The 23747-nt window shown below is 40.6% G+C and overlaps 1 protein-coding gene across 1 annotated transcript in view; it reads right to left on the bottom strand.

Annotated features, from left to right (window-relative positions):
• Positions 1-8909, bottom strand: part of UBE2G1 (ubiquitin conjugating enzyme E2 G1) — a 95846-nt gene extending 86937 nt beyond the window's left edge. Inside the window, exon 1 of the mRNA XM_079130996.1 lies at positions 8519-8909. Coding sequence (XP_078987122.1) covers positions 8519-8564 — 46 coding nt within the window. The 5' untranslated portion in view covers positions 8565-8909. The remainder of the gene's footprint in view (positions 1-8518) is intronic.
• Positions 8910-23747: the final 14838 nt, after the last annotated feature.

Here is a 23747-nt window from a genome sequence, read left to right as displayed (position 1 = left end):
ACTAAATTGCTGAGGCTGGTCTTGAACTTGTGATCCTCCTACCTCAGCCTCCCGAGTGGCTGGCATTACAGGCAAGCACCACTGCACCTGGCTCTTCCCAGTTTTAGTTTTAATAGAACTACTTCTAAACAAAACCACTTGTAGAAGGAAATTGGGTAAGAAAAACTCTGAAGTTATCAATAAATAGTGTGTGTGAGGGGGGAGGAATACCAGTAATCACATCACTTTTTTTTTTTAACCTTTTCTGAAAAATTCTGAGGTTTAACAGTTTCCTGGGGCTCTTCTTCTAATGGCTTAAAGAGCACCTCCTGCCAAACACCAGTCTGTCCCTCACAACAAAATGGGGAAGAAAAACTCAAAACCCAAGTATTTAGCTGCTGCCTCTGCCACCTGCAGAGTAGAAGCTGACATAAAGTTGCTGAAGCTGCTTTGAACATGAGATTCTCCTGCCTTAGTCTCTGGAACATCTGGGATTCAGGTCTTGGCTAACCAACAGGTTGTAATGACATCTTACTGTGCTTTCAATTTGCATTTTTCTAATGTCTAACGGTGTCGAACATCTTTTCATTTCTTTGCTACCTGTGTGTCATAAGCAAAATAACTGTTCATGTCTTTTGTCCATTTTCTAAATGGATGTTTTTTTTTTTACTGTTGGGTTCAGAGCTTATACATATTTTAGGTACAATTCTTTGCCAGATACGTTATTCCAGGCTGTAACTTGTCTTTTCATCCTTTTATAATAAGGTCTTTCACAGAACAAATGTTTTTAATTTTGATGATGTCCAGCTTATCAGTATTTCCTTTTATGGATCACGCTTTGAGAGTCAGTCACGTCTAAAAACTCTTTCACCTAGCAGTTGCTATCTTTAAATAGAAACCCTAGTTAGTACATCTTACATAAGAAAAAGAAAAGGACAATGCAATTAAAGTATATGCACATTCAAAAGCAAATCAAACCAGTGTCTCATCAAATAAATGGCATTTTTAAAAAATGTTTCAATTTTTTAAACTGTTATCTAAAAGCAAGTTTGCTTTAGAATAGTAAAGTAAGCAGGGAGTAGTAGTACATGCCTATTAATCCCAGCAACTTCCAAGGCTGAGGCAGGAGAAACAGGAGTTCCAGGCCAGCCTCAGACTGCCTTAGTGAGACCCTGTCTCAAAATAAAAAATAACAAGGGATGAAGTGTGGGTCTTTGGTAAAGTGCCCCTGGGTTCACTTCCCAATACCCCACCCACCCAAAAAAAGTAAAGCAAAATCAGTTACCAAGTAGAAATATAAACGGATTGTCATTCATACTTTTAACATATCTTTATTAACCAACAGGATAGATAAGTAAAGCTAAGAAAAGCAGAGAAAAAGCAGTGTAAGTTTTTCTTAGATTTAGAAATGGATATGAAGTTTAAAAAGATAACATAATTCCATTTACAAAAACTTTCACGTTGACGATATAGCCCATCCGGTAGGGTGCTGGCTTTGGAAGCAGAAAGGCAGGGGTTCGAATCCCTAGCACCAAGGGAGTGGAAGAATTGAAGAAAAACTTTCTTTTCATAAATTTTCTAGGTTATAACTTCATAAAGAAGTATATGCATCTCTACAACAACAGCAAACTATCATTTTTTTTCCAGAAGTTTCTCTAAGGGCCAAAACCTATCAATGAAGGAGCACTTATAAACACTTCTGATTTGTTCAAATGAGTTTATCCTATGACAGGGGAAGAAAAATTTAAATTGCTATATTTTAACAAATATTCTTTTTTTCTGAAAAAGGATTTTATACTTTTTTGTTGTTGTTGTTTTTCCTGGCAGTGTTGGGGATTTAACCCAGGGCCTCCCACATACATGAAAGTCCTCTACCAATGAGCTACCCAACCCTTTTTATATTTTTATTTTGAGACAGGGTCTTGCTAAATTACCCAGCCTGGTCTCAAACTTGTGATCCTTCTGCCTCAGCCTTCCAAGTAGCTGGGATTAAAGGTGTGTATTCACACCAGTCTCATTTTATTCTTTTCTTTTTGTACCAGGAATTGAACCCAGGGGCGCTTAACCTCCTAAGCCAACAGGATTACAGGAGTGTGCCACCATGCCCAGCCTCATTTTATTCTTTATTCTGTCATTTATGTGTTCATACAAATAATTCATGCTTACTACAAAATTTGGAAAATGTTTGCTTTTTCTCCTTTGTATCTTTCTATATCTGAAATGCAATTAAACATGTATAACTACACTACGTTTACCTTGTCAGATTACTTCCAAAAGCATATACTTTCTCTGAAAAGTTATTTCCTATAAACCAATGAAAAATGATATTAGAAGGACCCTTAAAGGTCATCTAGACTCTAACAAAAATCTAAATTCTAACAAAAGTATTGTAATAATTTGGAAATGCCAAAATAGTCATCCTAAATTGATCTGAGCACATTAAAATAAAAGAACACTTAACATTTTACTTGCTTGAGGCAAGGTCTCACCCACGTCAGAGTTTACCTACCAGAAGATGGCATACCCTCCCTGCCACAGCACACTTGTACTAAGTACCAAAGAACAAAATAAGCAAAGAACTGAAATTCATCTTGAAAGTACAACCACTCTTCACCTGCAAAATGGAAGTCAAAGAGTTCCGGGTGTATTACAATGGTAGAGTGCCTGCTTAGCCTGATGAACTCAATGCTTAACACAGTAAAATAAAGGGTTGGGGTCAAAAAGCAACAAGAGGACCACCAAGTTCCAGGCCAGTCTTAGAAACTTAGTGAGGCCCTCAGTAACTTAATGAGATCCTGTCCCTAGACAAAAAATAATGTAGCTCAATGGCAAAGCACCGCTGGGCTCAATCCCTAGTACCAAAAAAATAAACAAAAATATTCACTAAAAAGTTAAGGCTTTTTTAGATTCTATAACAACACATCAAATGAATAATTCCTTAATGTTTCTTCAACTTCAGGAGCTGCAAATTATACAATACCATTTCCCCAAAATGTTTGCTTTATTTATGCTTTTTCTGTCACAGGGTATTCAGTACAATATGCAGTATCTGCATTATTTCTGTATTACTGTAATGATTTCTGGATATAAAAAGTATCAACTTCTGTTAAATAATTAGTAATTTGATGCAATGTAAATATACTTATAGAAATTTCTTCCATTTCTTTTTTTTGGGGGGAGGGGGTACAGAGGGTTGAACTCAGGGGCTCTCCACCACTGAGTCACACCCCTAGTCCTATTTTGGATTTCATGGAGAGACAGGGTCTTACTGAGTAGCTTAGCACCTTGCTTTTGCTGAGGCTGGCTATGAACTGGCAATCCTGGCTCAGCCTCCTGAGCCACTAGGATTACAGGTGTGTACCACTGTACCTGGCTCTCTTCCATTTCTAAATATGTAGATTATCAACTTTTTTAAAACATATTTTTAGTTGTAGATGGGACACAACACCTTTGTTTTATTTATCTGTATGTGGTGCTGAGGATCTAGTCCAGTGCCTTACACATGCTAGGCAAGCACTCTACCATTGAGCTACAACCTCAGCTCAATTATTAACTTTCAATATTATATCCCCATCACACACATCCTCTACTTTAAATAGAGTAATAATCAATTACTCTGTTTCTGCTTAGTTAAGATTGTTACTGGGACCCTGTGTCAGGGTGCCAATGTAGTCTAGAAAGGCCAACAAGAATAAGTCTTTCTAACCCTTCCTTTGAATGGCCTAGGAATGGCGGGGCTGCTGATGAAACCCTTTAACACAAAACTTGGAACTGGGGTCCCTGGAGGTGGTTCTCCAAGGGAGAAAATAGTTTAGGGCACCTTGCAGTGTAACTCAGACCATCTGCTTCACAATCAACCCTGCCTAAATGCTACTTTAAAAACTAGATTCCAGTCACGTACTGTAGCACAAGTCTATAAACCAGACACTGTTTCAAAAAAAAAAAAAAAAAAAAAAAAGGCTGGAGATGCAATTCAGTAGTAAAAGCAGCCTGGGTTCAATACCCAGTACTGGGGGGGGGGGATAAACCTGGACTCTAGGGCCCCATCAAGACATACATAGTAATAATGTTTGGAGGTGGGGTCAGGAATCTATTTTTACCGACTTCTCAAATAATTCTATTGTACACCAAGTCTAAGAAACACTTCCTCACAACCTGCTTACTTGGGTGGCCAGGAAACTGCAGATTTTGAAATTTTCCAGATTACTTTCAAATGTACAATCAAAATTTCTACTGTTGGGCTAGGGCTATAGCTCAGCGTAGAGTGCTTGCCCTGCATGCACAAAGCCCTGGGTTCAATCCCTAGCACCACCAAAAAAAAAAAAAAAAGTGTCTAAAAACAACTAAAGAATATATTAAAAGAAAAAGATTTCTACTGTAAAAGACATTATTTTACCATTAGTGCATAAAGGAATTCTTCCTAGTTTTAGAATGTCTATGAAAATGTGAAATGCCTATGCATGCCTATGAAAACATAACTAATGAAAATCTAAAAAAAAAAAAAAAAACCCAATGATTAAAAAAAGTCTTCATATTCCTTAAAACTGCTCATCATATAATAAAATTTGTATGGTTAGTGTAGGGAATGAGTTGAACTAATTCCAAATTTCTTCTCCATTAACTGTCAACACCAAGAAAGCTTGGTGCTACGTTCCTCCAGTCTATGACACAAATTCAAAGGCATCTTCCTTGATTCTGCAGAATGTTGGCTATAAATTGGCAATGATTAACATACACCTATTATGCTTACCTTAAGAATCTCGCGCTCAGAGTATAGTTCAGTGGTAGAATTTTTATCTAGCTTGTGCAAGGCCCTGTATCCCAATTCCCAATACCACAGGCACAAAAACACTCATGATTTTAATATGTATTATTGTGTACAATAAATTTTATTAAAATGAGAAAAACAATTTGGGTAGTTACTGGATAAATTAATTTTGAATAACTTTTTTAAATCTTTTTTCATGACTGTCTCAGTTATTATTTCCTCAAGAGCAATATACCCAATTAAAAAACAACTCTAAAAATAGTCTCTAAAATAAGATCCTAGTTCTAGAAACATCACTAGCAGTACCTGTGACCTTAGGCAAGTTATTTAACCTCTCTAAGCCTCTATTTTCTTTTGGAGAGGATTAAATGAGAAAATATATGGTAAGGACTCAGCACCTGGTACATGTCAGTACTCAGTAAACATTAGCCCATATATACATATACAAGAAACCTCTCTGGAAGGCACACAAGTGTCAATGATGGTACCTTCCATCAAAAGAACTTGAGGAGAAAAGATTATAATTTTTTTGGACTCTATTTTAACCAGTGTTCATAATTTAGCAAGAAAGAAAAGAAAAAGAAAGAACTTTTTAAAAATTGGGCTCTTGTGCTGAGGAATTTCTTAAGTGTTCAACTTATTGCATAGCAAAAGTTGAATTGCTATTAATGAATTTGCAAAGGAGTAAGTCATAATCTAATAATACTACAAAGAAATATACAACCTATCTTATTTCATGAACCTGTTTTCTTACTTGCATCACAATTGCCATAATGGTCTTCACTAAAACACCTCAACTCACTGGTTTTCAATCTGGGATGATTTTTATCCAGCGGGTATTTGGCAACAGAGTCATTTCTGGTTTTCATAACTGGGAATGTACTACTGGCATCTAGTGGGTAGAGGCCAGGAATGCTGCTAAACCACTTATAATTCACAGCATAGGCCCCCACAACAATAATCAGCCCAAAATATCATGGGTACCAAACTTGATGAAGCTGTGCAAACCCAAGGAAACCATTTTGCTTGATTCTGAAAGTAACCATGTTTTTCCCTAAAGTGACAACACATCTGATAATTTCTCTCAGGTAATTAATTAAAATCCTTACCACTGGCAGACTAAGGGCAAAATAAACGAAGCCATTGTTGACCACTGATGCTGAAAGTTTCTGGAATTCTAGTAGCTAGAATGGCTTACAGGTTTATGTTATCCACTCAATCCAATACATTTCAAGATTTTTAAAGTATTTATTATCAAACCTTTCAAAAATTCATTCTAAGTGATTTCAATAGATTACAGTTTTTTTATTCACTCCTGTTTTCAAGTGAAGAACATATACCAGTCTACATGCTACTAAAGTAAAACAAGAACTTTAAGTAGTTATCAAGTCTTTCCAAATAAACTTGATGTTTCTACATTCCAGTTACAGTATCTTGACCTTCTGTTCCATACATTAACATCCTTCAAAAATTAATTACAGAAAGTATAAAGAACAGTTCTACTGTTTGAGAAAGCAAAAAAAGTTAATTAGCAGCTAAGTGACTTTACCATGGAGGCTTGAAAAAAATTACAAATTAAATCATTCTCTCCTCTGCCTTATAAAATATATTTTAATTCACCCTACCAGAAAGTCAACCATTAATAAAGAGTACTTTGAGAAGTGTTCTATTGATATCTGGAATATTGTTTAAAAAAAAAATGAAACGCAAAACTAAAGCAAGTTTTCACTAAAATCTGGAGCTGGTTCACAAATAGGAAAGTTTTTTTTTTTTTTTTTTTTTTTTTAATATTGCTACTGCTATTAGTCATATTTTACTTTCTTAGTAACTGCAAACTTCTTTTGCACCTTTTAAAATGTTTATCTTTTCCATTATGTGAGTTGAGCTACTTGGGAGGTTGAGGCATAAGATCACAAGTTCAAGGCCAGCCTCTGTAACTTGGTGAGACCAACCAAGTCCCACCTCGGTCTAAAAAAAAAAGTCTGGGTGGTTCAGTGGTAAAGCGCTCCTGGGTTCACTCCCTAGTTTGGGGTGGGGGAGCTGGGAGGTTGAGTACTGTTTTAATATTTAGTACTTTATTTATATTAGTTCACCTCATAATAAAAAATTATTCTGGGGTCATAGCTCAGTGGTAGAGCACTTGCCTAGTATGTGTGAGGCACTGGGTTCAATTCTCAGCCCCACATATAAATAAATAAATAAATACATACATACATACATACATACATAGATGTCCATTGACAACTAAAAAAAAATTTTAAACTTATTCCGATTAAAGAATTCTTAGAAGACAACAGAAAACCTTAATCATTTTCTCAAAAAAAGACATAAAAGGAATGTTTGCAAATGTAAGGTGCAATAAGGTTGCTATATTTCTATTGCTTTTCTAACACACTATTCCTAGTGGCTTTAGTATCATTAGAACTTCTCCATTCACTTCAAGCCAGTACCGCTGATCATCTAGAACTTTAATACTTGTCCAAACCTGCTTGTTCATAGTCTAATAATAAACTTAATTATACAATCTGTAACAGCCCCCGAAAACCTTTTTCTTAAGAAGCCACAAAGGTGATTTAACTAACACCTCAAATTCACAATCCATTTCAAAGACAGATTTCTTCATTCCAGCCTTAGGTTTCTGCACCCAGTGCCAGCGGAGCCTGGCTGCAGGATAAGTAGGGGGAAGATGGCCTGAACCAGGAATGACACTTGCGGGGCGTTGGACAGCAGGGGTAACTGCTGGTTCATCTCTCTTTAAATCTGGCAGCACGTGGGGCTGCATTGTGAAGCCACCAACCCGCCTCCCCCCTTCCACTCCGCACACGTACGCCTCCAGCGCGCATGCTCGGCTCACACAGTCCTAGCAGAGTAGGAGCCAACCCCCTAAAAAGTCAACCTGGAAGCCGCAAACGGCCGGGAGGCCGGGACAATGGGGGAGGGGGGCGCACTCCTCCGGAGAGGGTGACCCGGCCGCCGCCCCTAGTCAAGAGCCTGCGGACGCAGCCCCGGGGGTCTGCTAGCCTGCACTGGAGCCTGAACTGCCGCGAGCACAAAGCCCGAGCCGGCCAGCGAGCCGCTGTCCCCAGTGTCCGCTCCTACCCTCCCCCAGCCGGGCGGCGCAGCCGGAGCCGGTGCCAGGCGGAGGCAGGCGAGGCGGCGTCCCGCACGCCGCCGGGTTCCCGGGCACCGCGCGCCAGCGCCCAGGCCGCCCCGGCCGCCGCTTTTGTTGTGGGCCGTAACTCTGCGGACCCGGCACTGCCCGGGGAGAAGTTTTGCTCGTCTCCCCTATCCCGCCCGGCTCCAGCTCCTTTCGCCCACTCTTGGCCCCCACTGCCCGGCACCGCTCGGACTCCGGAGCCAGGGACTCAGCCGCGCTGGGCCCAGACGCTCCTGCTGCTCGGAGGTCCGGCGGCCTCCGCCGCACCTGAGCCCCGGGACCCGCCCCTCAGAGAGGGTCAGCCTGGCAGGGGAATCCACGGCCCCTCCCCCGCAACGCCCCACCGAATGGTGGGGGAGGGGGCGACCACCCTCCCACCCCCCGAGCGCCAGGCCCCGTCCGAGGGCCGAGGCAGGGTAGCGTCCCCGCCCCCAAAACCCTCAGTGAGCCGGGCAAGAAGTGCTGGGCCCCGCTGGGACCTAAGCCCGTGCTGCCCGCCCTCGCAGGCCTGGACCCCTCGCCGCCCGGCCTCTGGCCGAGAGGAGGGAGGAGGCAGCAGGCACGGCTGGCCGCGATCGCGGCCCGGCCAGGCGCCCCGCCGCCCGCCCGCTCACCTGCCAGCTGTCTTCGCAGTAGCAGTGCCGACTGCAGCTCCGTCATCCTCCCCGCCAAGGGCCCGGGCCGGCGCCGGGGCTTCCGAAGGGCTGGGGACAGGCTCTGGGGGCGGCTGGAGCTGGGTGTACTGAGGAACACGGGCCCCGCGACCGGATCGCGGAAGCCAAGGGACGCCGAGCTGGGGCAGCGAGAGCGGCACCTCACTGCCGGTGCGGGTCCGCTCGGTTCGGCTCCTCTCACAGCGCCTCACGCCCGGAAGGGGAGGGTACCCGGGCCGCCGCGGCGCGCACTGGGACTTCGCTCGCCCGCTTCCCTCCTTCAACACGCCCGTCGGCCCCACCGGTGCCTTCCCCCGCCACTGCCTCACTGCGCGCAGGGCCTCTCCGCGCAAGCGCGCTGAGCTTGCCTACTTCGGCAGCTGCCCGTCCGCTAGTCCGACCCCGTGGCTCCCTGCCCCGCCTCCGGCGGTGGAGCTCCGCCCCCTGCGCGCTGTAAACCCGGCTGCCGCCATCTTGGGAAGGTCCACGCCCCGCCGGCAGCCAAACCCTCAGCTGGTAGACGCCCCGCGGACGCCATGACAAAGAGGTCGCGGAGGGTCAGGACCCCGCCTCTAGTTTGAAGCAAGTGGTCTCGGAGGCTAAAAGAAGCAGTAGATGTAGAGTTGTTGGCGTATCCTGCAGCCATCAAACTCGACACACATGGTGTGCAAATTAATCATTGTTAGCCGAACTTAATGCTGGGTTCCCCGTTTTAAGCAACCATCAAAATAGGGAATATATACTGATAATTCACTTTTCATGAAGAATGCACAAATTCTTGAAATAAGGAAAATATTCTGTATTTCATAGTATAAAACGTTTAAATAAATCAATAATAACGCTCCATTGAGTAAGGTGAATTAAGACTAGCAAAATCTGACGTATGTAATTCAAACTGCCATCCAGAAAGGAACCTACTATGTAAAATCAAGGTTCGAGGGCCAAGGTTTAGAAAAAAATCAGCTTTACTCCGCCCTATGTCCTCTTCCCCATTCTATCAGTGTTGTGCCTTTTGAACAGTCTCAATATATAGAACAGAAGAACAACCAACACCTAGTGACCATTGAATTTCTATGGTCTTTCAACAAATGTTTATTAAACTCCTACCATCTATATACTTGGACCTAGAAGACACAGAGAAACTCAGTGTGGGAAGACAGCTCTCTTTCTACCCTCAAAGGCTCTAAGGTCTCTAAGCTCCAGATAAACAGAAGCAGATCCCAACAGTTTTTTCTTATAAAAATTACTGAACTAGCATATGCAAGACCCCAGGTTCAATCCCCTATACCATCAAAAAAAAAAAAAAAAAAAACTTTTATAATAATTTCCAATCCTAGGGTTGGGAATATAATAGCAGACTTGCCTAGCATGTGTGAACCCTTGGGTTACAGTCCTAATTCTATAGATAATAATGACAATAACAATTCCAAACCCTTATCTCCATCCCAAATCTTTCAATAGAAGTTCAGAACTGCATATCCAACTTTCTCACCCTGTATTCCTTTAATTAGCATTTATTGAGTATCTGCTATGAAATAGAGGTGATTCTAGGATCTGAGGTCCAAGTGTAAACTAGACGGACTAGATCCTTAACCTCATAACACTGGCATTCAGGGCAAGAAGAACTCAGAAGACAGATGTAGATGAATATTTAAACAAGGCACTTTATCCAGGCACAGTAATCCCAGTGACTCAAGAGACTGAGGCAAGAGGATCATAAATTCAAGGCCAGCCTCAGTAACTTAGATCCTCAGCAACTTAGCAAGAACCTGTCTCAAATTTAAAAATAATAGTAATAATAAAAAGCTGGGCAAGGTGGCTCATACCTGTAATCCCAGCTGAGGAGGCTGAAGCAGGAGGATTGAAAATTCAGAAAAGACCAGACTCAACAAATTAGCAAGGCTCTAGGACTTAGTGAGACCCTGTCTAAAAAAAAAGAGGGCTGGAAAAGAGGCTCAGTGGTTAAATGACCCTGGATTCAATCCCCAGTACAAATAAGAAGGAGGAGAAGAAGAACAAGAGGGGGTGTCACTCATTGGTAAGGCACCTCTGAATTCAATTCCCAGTTCCTAAATAAATAAATGACACTTTGGATTATAATAAGTGATATGGTGAAAATTAATAGGGTGAGTGAATAACTGAAGAAAGGAGTTTCTTCTAGATAACATTTTCAGGGAAGGCATCTCCCAGAACATTATATTTGGGCTGAGATTACAAAGAGGAGGAGCCATTTGAAGATTCTAGGGAAGAACATTTCAAGCAAAGGAAACACCCACTATGAAGACACTCAGTATCAAAGAGCTCAGCTTGTCCAAAGAGTAGAAGGGAGGTCCTAATGAACAAGGGGCTCTGAGTAGAGATTGGAGAGATACATAGGGGAGGATCATCCCACAAAGGGCCCTATGGATCACAATAAGGAGTTTGGAATTTAAGTGGCTATGATGGAAGACTTGGGAGGGGAGTGAGCTGTCTTACTGTATTATTTATTTAGCCTTGACACAGCTAGGCAAACACTCTACCACTGAACTATATCAAGAGCCTTTTTTATTTTATTCTGAGACAGGGTCATACTTAACTAAGTAGGCTGTCCTCAATCTTGCAATCCCCCTGCCTCAGCCTTCCAAGTAGGTGGGATTAGAAGTGTGTATCACAGAGTCCAACTCTGATTTACATTTATATATATATATGCATTTATATATATTTATTATATATATACTTTTTTACTTGTATATGGACACAATATCTTCATTTAATTTTACATGGTGCTGAGGATCAAACCCAGTGCCTCCCATGTGTGTGCAAGGCAATGCTCTACCACTGAGCTACAGCTACAGCCCTGATTTACATGTTTTAAAGCTCACTTTGGAGCTTATAGAAAAGAGAAGACATTGCTGAAAGATGCATTAGAAGGGTATTGCAGAAGATGATGCTAAAGTTAGTAATGTCTTGAATCAGGATGGGACAGTGACAAACAAATGTGAATGGATTAGAGATAAATTTTGGGGGTAAAACAAAGAATTTGCTAACAGATTGAATATGGATGAAAGGGAAAAAAAAGAAAGGTTTATGACTCCTGGAATAACTGAATTGATTTCAAAATTGGGAAAGGGTTTGTTTGGAGGGGGGAATATCAAGAGATCTATTTTTGAATGAGTTGGGGTTTAGCTGTTTATTAGATATCCAAGCAGAGATGTCAAATTAGCATATGCATACATAAGACTGGAATGCTTGAAAGAGGTCATAGCTCTGGATATAAATTTGGAGAAGTAATCATCAGGTTTCCTAGGAAGAGTATGTAATGAGATTTTTTTAAAAAAAAAGAAAGAAAAAAGAAAAGAAAGTATTAAAAAGAAGTGTGAAAGGGATAAGTGTAGCTTAGTCATAGAGCGTTTACCTAGCATGCATGAGGCCCTGGTTTCAATCCAAAAAAAAAAATTTTTTTTTTTAAATGAGCAATGAAGAACTCAATATATATATATTTTTTAATTGGCAGTGAGGATTAAACTCAGGACACTTTACTACTTATTGCAGGCATGTGCCACACAGATATTTGAAGTAGCCAGCATTGGAGGCTTGAAAAAGAATGGAAAAAGAGGAGAAAACCCAGCGTGTGATATCACAAAAACCAAGATAGAAAAGGTTCCCAGGAGGAAGGGTCAACTGCCACATGCTGCTAAAAGATAAAAACAAGGATGGAGACGTATGCTCAGAGTTTTGAAACTGGGAAATTTCATTGGCCTTGATAGAGGATTTTGATAGATCATTGCTTCTAGCTGGCAGACCAGAGTGGGCTAATGGTCAATTTTAAGGTGAGGAAGTAGAGATCTCAATGTTGAATACTTTTTTAAGGTTTGTAGTCATGAACTGAAAGTGCAAACAGTAGATCCAGTTGAGGTTTTTTTGTTTTTGTTTTTGTTTTTGTTTTCAGTAATGTTCAGGGGAAGGGAAAAAAATAACAGAATGAAGCAAACAATATTGCCCTATGTAAATTTATGATTTTTAATTAAAATTTAAAAAATGTAATGTTCAGCTGTTCAGGTGCAGTTGTGACTAGTTTCATTTAGGATTGAGGGTTAGCCAGGCAAGCAAAATAGAGAGAGACAGAGACAGGCTAGTTTGTTGAGAGTCCATGAGAGAATTTAGTAATGGACTGTGCTCTAAGCTAGGGAGAGAACAAAGCAAAAACAAGAGAGACCAGTAGATAACGAAAAAGTGGCACAAATAATGAGATTTGACGAGGTTAGAGATTTATGTGTGTAGACACTAAAACAATCGAACTAGAAGAACAGGAAAAGGTGGTCAGGAAACTGACCTGAAACCGAGAATTCAAGTGTGGGATGGTTATAGACTGTCTCTTGGGGGTATGGGAAAGGCTGACTGGTGGGCTGAGGAGGAGAGGAAGTCCAGCAGGTGTCAAGGAGAAGTATTGGATGGTTACCTACACAGTCCCCCTAAAAGGCAGGATTGGAGTAGGATGAAGAAAAATTAATGTCATTGATGACTGTTTGCAGATAACAGCAATAAAGAGACTAACAAAGTAGTACAGCTGGATGGCATTGACCTCCAAAGAGTTAGGGTTAGAGGAGAAAAGATGGAGAATCAGCAATGGGAAACAAGGTAAAGGTGTGAAGCCTGATGGCCCTGAGATTCATGGAATGTCAGCCTTCCTTTGAGAGGACCAAGGAAGCTAAACCCTCAGAAAAGAGCCAGGTTCAGGTAAGGCTAGAAGGTAGAGAAGAGCCCATGAGCACCTCAAACCATCCTAACCTACACTGTCTTCTCTCTAGACCCACACTTTCGTATCTAATGGTACCCAATCAGCTGGGGCACAAATGTAAGGGTCACTCTCAGTGTTCCTGCTCTCTCCCCTTATGGACACTCCTTAATCAACGCCTGGGTGACAGCTCCAGTCTCCTAAAGAATCTCCTGGTCACCAATCTTGGCCCTCCCTTGCTTGTGTACCCTCTGCAGTCACGGCAAAACATTCAAAATACAAACCTGCTGTTGTCCCACCACTATTAAGAACTCTTGGGCTGGGGTTGTGGCTCAGTGGTAGAGTGCTTGCTTAGCACATGTGAGGCACTGGGTTTGATCCTCAGCACTGCACATAAATAAATAAATAAAAGTATCGTGTCCAACTAAAAAAATTATTAAACAAAAAACTCTTCAGTGACTTTCCCGTTTTAGGTTGAAGTCCAAGCTCCCCACTGTGGTCAATTGCCTGTCACCATGTATTGTTCAAGAACTACTGTCCTCATCTCAACTCTCTCATCTCATGGTTTTTCCCGACACTGCTCCTGACACAGTATATATCTTTTCCTTCCCTCAAAAGGTCAATCTTTCCAACTGTTATTCCAATGGCTTGAAATACTCTTCTGCTAGATACATGTGGCAAATTCCTACTAATTCATCTTTCAGAGTCTTGAAGGAAGCAACTTCTCCCAGAATGCCTTTTCCACTCACAAAATTAATCTTATCCCATACTTCCTATTTCCAACATGTTTTATGTTTCTTATCCTAACATTATAATGCAGTATTGCAATTTCTTTTTTGCTTTTCTATTGTGTATAAGCTTGCAATGGCAAGACTCTATTTCACTTCTCTGTTCTCAGCATTTAATATAATGAAGCTACATGTTAAGCACTCAACAAATACCTTTTGAATGAGTAGGTCAGCCCTATAAAACTCACAACAATCTCTCAAGACTAGTATAGGCCTATGTTTATTAAATTTGGGTTTGTGTACCTTGCTAAGGTTGACACAGAATGGTATACCAAGGTGTTCTTTTTTTTTTTTCCCCAGTGGTGCTGGGGATTGAACCCAGGGCCTTGTGCATACCAACTGAGCTATATCCTCAGTCCACTGAGGTATTCTTGAAGCCACAGAATAAACCCAGATTAGAAAGCAAAACATTCTTAAAATGTGCATCTAGTGCTCAAGGCAGCACACACCTGTAATCCCAGCTACCCAGGAGGCTGAGACAGGAGGATTTCAAGTTTAAGGCCAACCTCAAAAACTTAGTGAGACCCTATCTCAGAATAAATACTAAAAAGGATTGGGGATATAGCTCAGTGGTATAACACTGCTGGGTTCAATACTTAACTATCGAAAAAAGAAAATGTGTAACTTATGCCCATATTAGAAAAGAAGATTTATAATACTGCTGTGTGTGTGGTACATGTCTGTAATCCCAGCAATTCAGGAGGCTGTGGCAGGAGGATCATAAGTTCAAAGCCAGCCTTTGCAATTTAGTGAGACCCCCCCAAGCAACTTAGCAAGACCCTGTCTCAAAATGAAAAATAAAAGTGGCTGAGTGATTAAGGACCCCAGGGTTTAATCTCTGGTACTAAAAGAAAAGAAAAGAAGGAAAACTGGGGCTGGTGGTATAGCTTGGTGGTAGAGAACATGCTTAACATGCTTAAGTCCCTGGGTAACCCCCAGCGTCAAAAGAAAAAAAACTTAATAAGCTAAACATTTATTATAAAATGTTAGAAAAAGAATAGCTAGCATGGCCCAAAGAATGTTACTAGGATAACTGGAGTACATGCATGTGAATTTGCATGTAAATACATGGGAAACAATAAAGTTGGATCCCCACCTCATAGTGTGTGTGTGTCTGTGTGTGTGTGTGTATACACACATATATATAATATAATATATATATTCAAAAGGGATCAAAGACATAAATTTAAGAGCTAAGTCTATAATCCTCATAGAAAAAAACATAAGCATAAATCTTTGTGACCTTAGATTAGGTAATAGTTTCTTGAATACAACACCAAAAGTACAGGCCACAAAGAAAAAAATAAATTAGACATCATAAAAATTAAAAACTTCTGTGCTTCAAAAGATACCATCAAGAAAAACAACATGAGTAATGGGGAGGATTAAAATTATCAAAATATGTTGTATACGTATACAAATATGACACAATGAAAACCACTGTTCTGTATAATTAATGTGCAGTAATAATTGTAAAAAAAAGATCTAGGGTCTGGGGTTGTGGCTCAGTGGTAGAGTGCTTGCCTGACACATGTGAGGCCCTGGGTTCAATATTCAGCACCACATAAAAATATATAAATAAAATAAAGATATTGTGCCCATCTACAACTAAAAATAAATAACTAAAATCTAGGCAAATTAAAAAGAAAAAAAAAAGAAAGAAAGAAAGGAAAAAAAAAAAAAAAAACAACTCTGAGCTTGGTGCAGTGGCACACTCCTGTATTCCCAGCAACTCTGGAAGCTAAGTCAGGAGGAGAGCAAGTGCAAGGCTAGCTTGGGCAACACAGTGAGTCCCTGTCTCAAAATAAAAAGTGCTGGGGATGTAGCCCAGTGGTAGAGTGCATGTAAAACATGGGCAAGGGTCCTAGGTTCAATCCACAGCACTCAAAAAAAAAAAAGAGAGAGAGAATGGGAGAAAGTTTTACACATCATGTATCTGATAAAATATTTATATCTAGAATACCTAGACAATAGCTACAACTCAAATAAAAATATGCCAATACAGTGGCATATTAGGAGGCTGCGGCAGGAAAATCTCAAGTTCAAGGTTAACCTTGGCACCTTAGCAAGACCCTGTCTCAAAGTAAAAGAACTTGTAAGTCCTTTTAAGTAAGAGGACTTACTTAAAAGGACTCCTGTAAGTAAGAGATAGAACTCTTCAGATAGGCAAGGTGGTACAGGTCTGTAATGCCAGCAACTTGGAAGACTGAGGCAGGAGGACTGAAGCCATCCTCAGCAATTTAGCGAGGTCCTAAGTAACTCAGCAAGACCCTGTCTCAAAATAAAATAAAATAAAAAGGACAGGGGATGTAGCTTAGTGATACAGTGCCCCTGGTTTAAATTCCCAATACCAAGGATGGGGGGAAGAACTCTTCTATGTTCGATCCTCAATACTGCAATAATGATGACCACCATGATGATGATAATAATCATAACCTGATTTTAAAAAATGGGCACCAGATCTGAATAAACACTTCTCCTAATACAATACACTAATGGCCAATATACACAGGAAAAGACCCTTATCATCATTAGCCATTAGGGAAATGCAAATCTAAACCACAATGAAATGCCATTTCATTCCACTGGGATGGATAGAATCAAAGCAACAGATAACAACAACTATTATGGGATATAGGTAAATGGAAACCTTCACACATTGCTTGTGAAAGTGTAAAATGGTATGATCACTTTGCAAAACACTCTGGAAGGGTCTCAAAGACTTTTAACACAGGATGAGTGTGGAGCTCAGTGATAGAGCACTTGCCTAACATGGGAGAGGCCCTGGGTTCAACCTCCAGAATTGGTAGGGGATGTGAGTAGGGAGAATGAATTACCATATAACCCAGATATTCCACTTCTAGGTATATGTGCAACAGAATTAAAAACATAATCACAGAAAAACATAAACCTGAAATCCAAAAAATGGAAATAATCCAAATGTCCATCAACTGATGAATGGATAAGAAGTGGTATGTTTAGGGCTGAGGTTGTAATTCAGAGGTACAGAGCTTACTTCACATGGGGCCCTGGGTTTGATCCCTAGCAACACACACAAACACACACACAAAGAAGTGGTATGTCCATATAATGGAATACTATTCAACCTTAAAAGGAATGAAGGATTCTTACACAGATGAACCTTGAAAACATTATTTGGGTAAAGGAAATTGAGCAAAAATGCCCATATATTGGGGTTGATGGTATAGCTCAATGGCAGAACTGTGCTTAAAATGCATGAGGCCCTGGGTTCAGTCCCCAGGGGAAAAAAAAAATTACATATGACTTTATTTATATTAAATGCCCCGAATGGGCAAATCTATAGAAAGCAGATTTGATGTTGCCTAGGAATGGGGATGGAGAAAAGGGAATGAGAAATGACTGCTAATGAGCACAGATTCCATTTTGGAAGTGATTAATTGTACAACTTTGTGAATATATATATATACACCATGTATGTATCATATATACACAAAACACTGATTTCTGTATACTTTGAATGGGTGAATTTCCTGGTATATAATTTATCTTAATATAAGTGTTATAAAAATAAATAATGAATATACCCAAAGAAATAAGGAAAACAAGAACACAAGACAGAATATAAACAACAAACAGGAAAACCAGTGAAAAGCAATCATAAAGATAAAATATGGTACTTTGAAAAAAATCTAATGAAATTAACAGACTGGCAAACTTTATCAAGAAAACAGAAAGCACAAGGGCTGGGGAGATAGCTCAGTCGGTAGAGTGCTTGCCTCACAAGCACAAGGCCTTGGGTTCAATCCCCAGCACCGTAAAAAAAAAAAAAAAAAAAAAAAGACACCTAGGAAACAGAAAGCACAAATAAAATTAAGATGAAAAGAGGCAAAACTAGAGATCAAAAAGATGAGTTTATGAACAACTTTAGGCCAAATATTTAAGTAAATTCTTAGGAAAATACAATTTACCAAAAGTGACTCAAGAAGTAATAAAAAAATCCTAAATCTATTACTATTCAATAAATGAGAATGGCAATTAAATGTTTTCCTACAAAAAGGTGCAAAAATCTTAAAGGAAACTATAAGTGAACTGAATCTAACAATATATAAAAATAGTGCATCTTGCCCAAGCTGGATATGTCCAGAAACGTAAGGTTGGTTTATCATTAGGAAATCGATTTGCCCCATAATTAGATTAAAGACAGGGTATGGGGGCAGCATGTGAATGGAGTGGTTTTCTTAATTTCTCTTATAAAAGAAACATCCAATGACATTCAATATTCACTTTTTAAAAAATAACTTTATTTTTATTTATTTATTTTTTAATGTGGTGCAGAGGATCAAAATCAGTGCCCCATATGTATTAGGCAAGCACTCTACCACTGAGTCACAACCCCAGTCCCAGAATCCACTTTGTGTGTGGGCGGGGCCAGGGGGGAATGGAGGATTGAACCCAGAGTTTCTTTACCTTGGAGCTACATCCCCAGAACCTTTAATTTTTTAATTTGAGTCAGGATCTTGCCAAGTTGTTTAGGACCTCGCTAAGTTGTTTAAGGCCTTGCTGTGTTGCTGAGACTGGCCTTGAAACTGTGATTCTTCTGCCTCAGCCTCCTGAGTCACTGGGATTACAAGTATGTGCTTCCATTTGCAGCCCCACATGTGTATTTTATAATGGGTCTTAACAAAGTGGGAATAAAGAAGGACTTTCCTAACCTATTAAATGGCAGCTACAAAAAAAAATCTTCAACATAACGCTAAAGGGTAAAACTGGGTGTGGTGGTGCATGTCTGTAAATCCCAGGGACTCAGGAGGCTAAGGTAGGAGGATGGCAAGCTTGAGACCAGCCTCAGAAATTTACCGAGGCCCTAAGTAACTTAGTGAGACTGTGTTTCAAAATAAAAAGTTTTGGGGATGTGGGTCAGTGGTAAAGCACCTCTGTGTTCAATTTCCAGTACCATCCCCCCACAGCCGCAAAAAAAGAGTAAAACTTGGTAAGTGTTTCCTTTAGGTATAGGAAGAAGAATAGGTATCCACTATTATCTTTTCTATTCAGCTGTACTAGAGATCCTGGCCAGCACAGTAAGCAAGAAAGAAAAACTGTGTTTTAAATGAAAGCCCCTTGAATGATATTTAAACTGTTGAAGAAGAGGACGCCATGACTCAAGAAGGGTGTGACTATAAGAGGGCCTAAGTGAGACCCTGAAAGGCAGCAGGAGAGAAATCTGTAATAAAGAATTCAAGGGAAGCTGAAAAGGATGAAAGCAGGAGAATGGATGCTAGTAAAAGTAAGGGGGGAAAACAGAGTAAGAGAAAGTAGGGCACTATAACACAAATCTATAATCCCAGCAGTTTGAGAGACTGAGGCAGGAGGATTGCAAGTTGGAGGTAAGCCTCAGCAACTTAGTGAGATCCTGTCTCAAAATAAAAAATAAAAAGGGCTGGGAATGTGGCTCAGTGATAAAGTACCCCTGGCTTCAATCACCAGTACCAAAACCAAAAATAGTAAAACAAACAAGAAAACCTGTGGGGTTAGGTGGCACATGCCTGTAATCCCAGTGGCTCTGGAGGCTGTGGCAGAAGGATCTCAAGTTCAAAGTCAGCCTCATCCAAGATGAGGTGTTAAGCAATTCAGTGAGACCCCATCTCTAAATAAAATACAAAATAGGGCTGGGGATGTGCCCCCAAGTTCCTTCCTGGGAACCAAAAAGAAGAAAAGAAAAAGAAAAACCTAAGGGACCAAGGGAGGAAGAAAAAGTCAACCTGGAAGGCCTCAACTAAAATCACTGATATCTTCTGTGTCCTTAACCCAAATAGTCCTTTGGTGACAGAGAAAATAGGAGATCGTGTTAAGAGGAGAGTCCAGGAGTGGGTCAGGCCAACTCTGGAGGAGCAAAAGTAGAAGTGAGTCAGCAAGAAGACCTACTTAGTGCTGTTTAGGCACTGTAGGGTCAGTGATGAACAAAAGACAATGTAAAATCTTCAAAGAGAGTGGCTTGTATGGCTGGGGCAAAAGGCTATGATGTCAGGGAGATAGAAATGTGTCTATAATGGAGACATTGTACACAAAGGTGAGGAGTGGATTATTCTAGTTGTAGTGAGAAGACATTATTGAGTTTGAAAGAGGAGCCTCCTCTTTTGGGAAATCTCACTATGAAAGAGAGAAATGGGGTAGGCTACTAGCTTGAGAAGACAGACTTGCTCATAAATTTTATTGATGTTCCACCTTTGCAGCCCTTCCACCTCCTCATCCCTGCTCTCTCAGTTGCAGGTTTGAGCAGCAAGCCTTCCATTTTTGGATTATGGTGGAATAGCCTGCATGCATGGATGCCTATAATTCCCCCTAAATGCTAATTCACTTCTTTGTTCCATGGGATCTTAATTCTACCATCTATAGACATTTTTGTTGTTGTTTATTTGGTTTTATTTTTGATAGGATCAAGTAATCCTCCTGCCTCTGCTTCCACACCCAGTGAGTTCGGCTATTTATAAAAATGGGACTGAGTCGGCATGGTGGCACATGCCCGTAATCCCAGCAGATGGGGAGGCTGAGGCAGGAGGATCTCGAGTTCACAACCAGCTTCAGCAACTTAGTGAGGTCCTAAGCAACTTAGTGAGACCCTGTCTCTAAATAAAATACGAGAGGCTGGGGAGATAGCTCAGTTGGTAGAGTGCTTGCCTTGCAAGCATAAGGCCCTGGGTTCGATCCCCAGCACCGCAAAAATAAATAAAATAATATACAAAAAAGGGCTGGGGATGTGGCCCAGTGGTTAAGTGCCCCTGAGTTCAATTCCTGGTACCAAAAAAATGGGATTGGATCAGTGTATCTTCAGAGGGTGTTCTGCATGAAAGGTCTTTGGTTACCTGGTAGAAAATACTTGCCAGGATTCCAAGCTTCCTGTGGGCTCTGGAGTAGCACACTGATTGTCACTTGCTGGGCTCCTCGCAATAACCCTGATGCTCAGAGAAGGGAAGGAGCCTGCCTAAGGTCCCCAAGAAGGCAGTGAACCACAAATTCAAAAGTATAAACCAGGCCTTGACTCTCAAGTCCTGTGTTCTCACAAACCACACTGTGGTCAGAACAGTGAATTTCAGTCTTAGAACCTGATAAGATCTCTTTCCCTGAGAACCTGTCCTCTTCTCACCTATCCTAGGAATCCAGGAAGTTTTTACCTATCCCAGGTGCTACTCATTCCTGAGCTCTGGTCCCCTCACCTGTCCCAGGTATTAACCAATCTTAGCAACAAGGAAGTTGTTGATTTTGTAAGTACACTGAGAATGGAGTTATGGGGTTAGAAATCGTACTAGAGAGTGGAGTGACTGACCATAGGGGAATTTCAAGAAATTCCACTCTCAAGGAATTGAAAAATACAAGGTAGGGGCTGGAAAACGTGGCCCAAAGAGACATTTTTGTTGTTAGGTTTGGGTTTGAGGGAGGTGAAGCTAAGCTGGAGTACTGATGGTGGAGTCAGGGAAAAGAAGATCAAAGGGCTTGGGGGTAGCTCAGTGGGGTAAAGTGTGGCAGGAGGGCATTTGCCCACTGTGTGCGAGGCCCTGGGTTTGATAGAGAGGATAAAGATTCAAGAGAAAAGGGAACAATAATTTCAACAAGAAGAGGAGAAAGTGTGCAAGAGTATAGGTGGAGAAGTAGAACATCAACAGGAAGAGGAATACTTCTTCCTTTTGAACTGGAGAGAAGGAAAGAACTGATGTGGATACAAGTAAGTTGGTAGGTGGTGTGGGATCAGGAGGCTGGGAGAGTTCTATCCTCTGTGCTCTGTGAAATAAGGAACAGGCCATTTACTGAACATAGAGACAAGGGGCAGAAGAATGGTTTAAGAAATAGCCACTTGCCTGGCTGGGGTTGTGTCTCAGTGGTAGAGCACTTGCCTAGTATGTGTGAGGCACTGTGTTTGATTCTCAGCACCACATATAAATAAATGAATAAACTAAAGGTCTATGAACATCTAAAAAAATTAAAAAAAAAAAAAAGAAAAGAAAAGAAAAGAAATGAGCCACTTGCCAAGCATGGTGATGCACAACTATAGTCCCAGTTTGACTTGGGAGACTCAGGTAGGAGGACCCCAGGTTCAAGGCCAGCCTTCTTAATTTGGCAAGATCCTCTCTTCAAATAAAATTTAAAAATGGCTGGGTTTGTAGCTTAGTGGTAGTGTACCCCTCAGTTCAATCCTTGATAACACACACACACACACACACACACACACACACACACACACACACCAGAAAAAAAAAAAAGAACAAAAAGAAAAGAAGAAAAAGGAATACTCCCTATAGTAGAGAGAGCTTACTGGAGAAACAAGATCATCAGGTACCCTTGAGAGCCTAGGTCATGTTGAAATAAATTTAGAGTGGCATCAATCTGCCCACATCTGGGTTTTTTTTCCCCAGCGGTGCTCACTTGCCTAAAGGCAGATACAGAGAAGATGGGCAGTTGGAATGATTCAGGGCTGGTTTGAAAGAAAGACAACTGACCAGGAGAGCTGAGGAATCTAGTGGAAGGATTATAGGGATGGACCAGATACTTTCTGTTATTGAAGTAACAACTATGCTATAAATCAAAATAGTCTGTTTCATTCTGTTCTTTCAGGTTGATGGAAAACCTCAAGAAAAAACAATTTTTAATTGATGCATAACTGTGCATAATATGGGATATAATATGGCAATACATGTATACAAATGTATAAAGATCAAATCAGGGTAATAAACATTCCATTGCCTCAAACATTTTTTTTTTATTGTAAACAATTTTTTTTATTGTAAACAAAATTTTTTTTATTGTAAACATGTTGTTTCAGTTTGTACATGGAGTAACAGCATACCATTTGCATATTCATATATTTACATAGAGTAATGATGTTTGATTCATTCCGTTATTTTTTTTTTCCTTTCCCCCCACCCCTCCCACTTCTCTTTTCCCTCTATACAGTCCCTCCTTCCTCCATTTTTAACAGGGGTTCACTTGATACTTTGACTATATCCATTGTCACTTTGAAACTTACATGTTTTTTTCTTTTTCCTGACCTTCTCCATGACCATCTCCTCTCTGATCTTTTCCCTAACCTTTTCCCTGATCTTCTCCTCTCTGATCTTCTTTTCCCTAACCTTCTCCTTCCTGATCTCTCCTCCCTAATATTTTCTCTGAATCACTTCTTTAAAAGCCCCCTGTTCCTGCTAATGGGGAGAGTCACAGCCTTTGGGACAGGAGTCCCCGGTGTTTCTCCTTTGCTAGCAAAGCAATAAACCTTCTTTTTCCTTTGTATCAAATTCAACTCATTGTTGGGTTGGCACTGGGGACAAGCACCAAGATTTCAGCAATACATTTATCATTTCCATGTATTAGAAAACTTTGTATTTTTCTTTTCTAGTTATTTTGAAATACATACTAAACTGTGTGGGTCTGGGGATGTAGCTCAGTGGTAAAGCATATACTTGAAATACCAAAGGCCCTGGGTTTGATTTCAGAATGCCCCCAAAATAATTGTTTTTTTTTTTTTTAATAGACCATAGTCACCCTACTAATGCTATAGAGTACTACAACTAATTCCTCCTCTCTAGTTGTATTTTCATTCCTGTTATCTGGTCTCTATTCCCTCTTTACCCCACCCTACCTAGCCTCTACTGACCTACCCTACTTCTATGGGATCAACCTTTTTAACTTCTACATATGAATGAGGACATGTGGTTATGCC

The sequence above is a fragment of the Sciurus vulgaris genome, assembly GCF_902686455.1.
Source record: "Sciurus vulgaris genome assembly, chromosome: 3".
Classification (NCBI taxonomy): Eukaryota; Metazoa; Chordata; class Mammalia; order Rodentia; family Sciuridae; genus Sciurus; species Sciurus vulgaris.
This window is presented reverse-complemented; position numbering and strand designations above follow the sequence as displayed.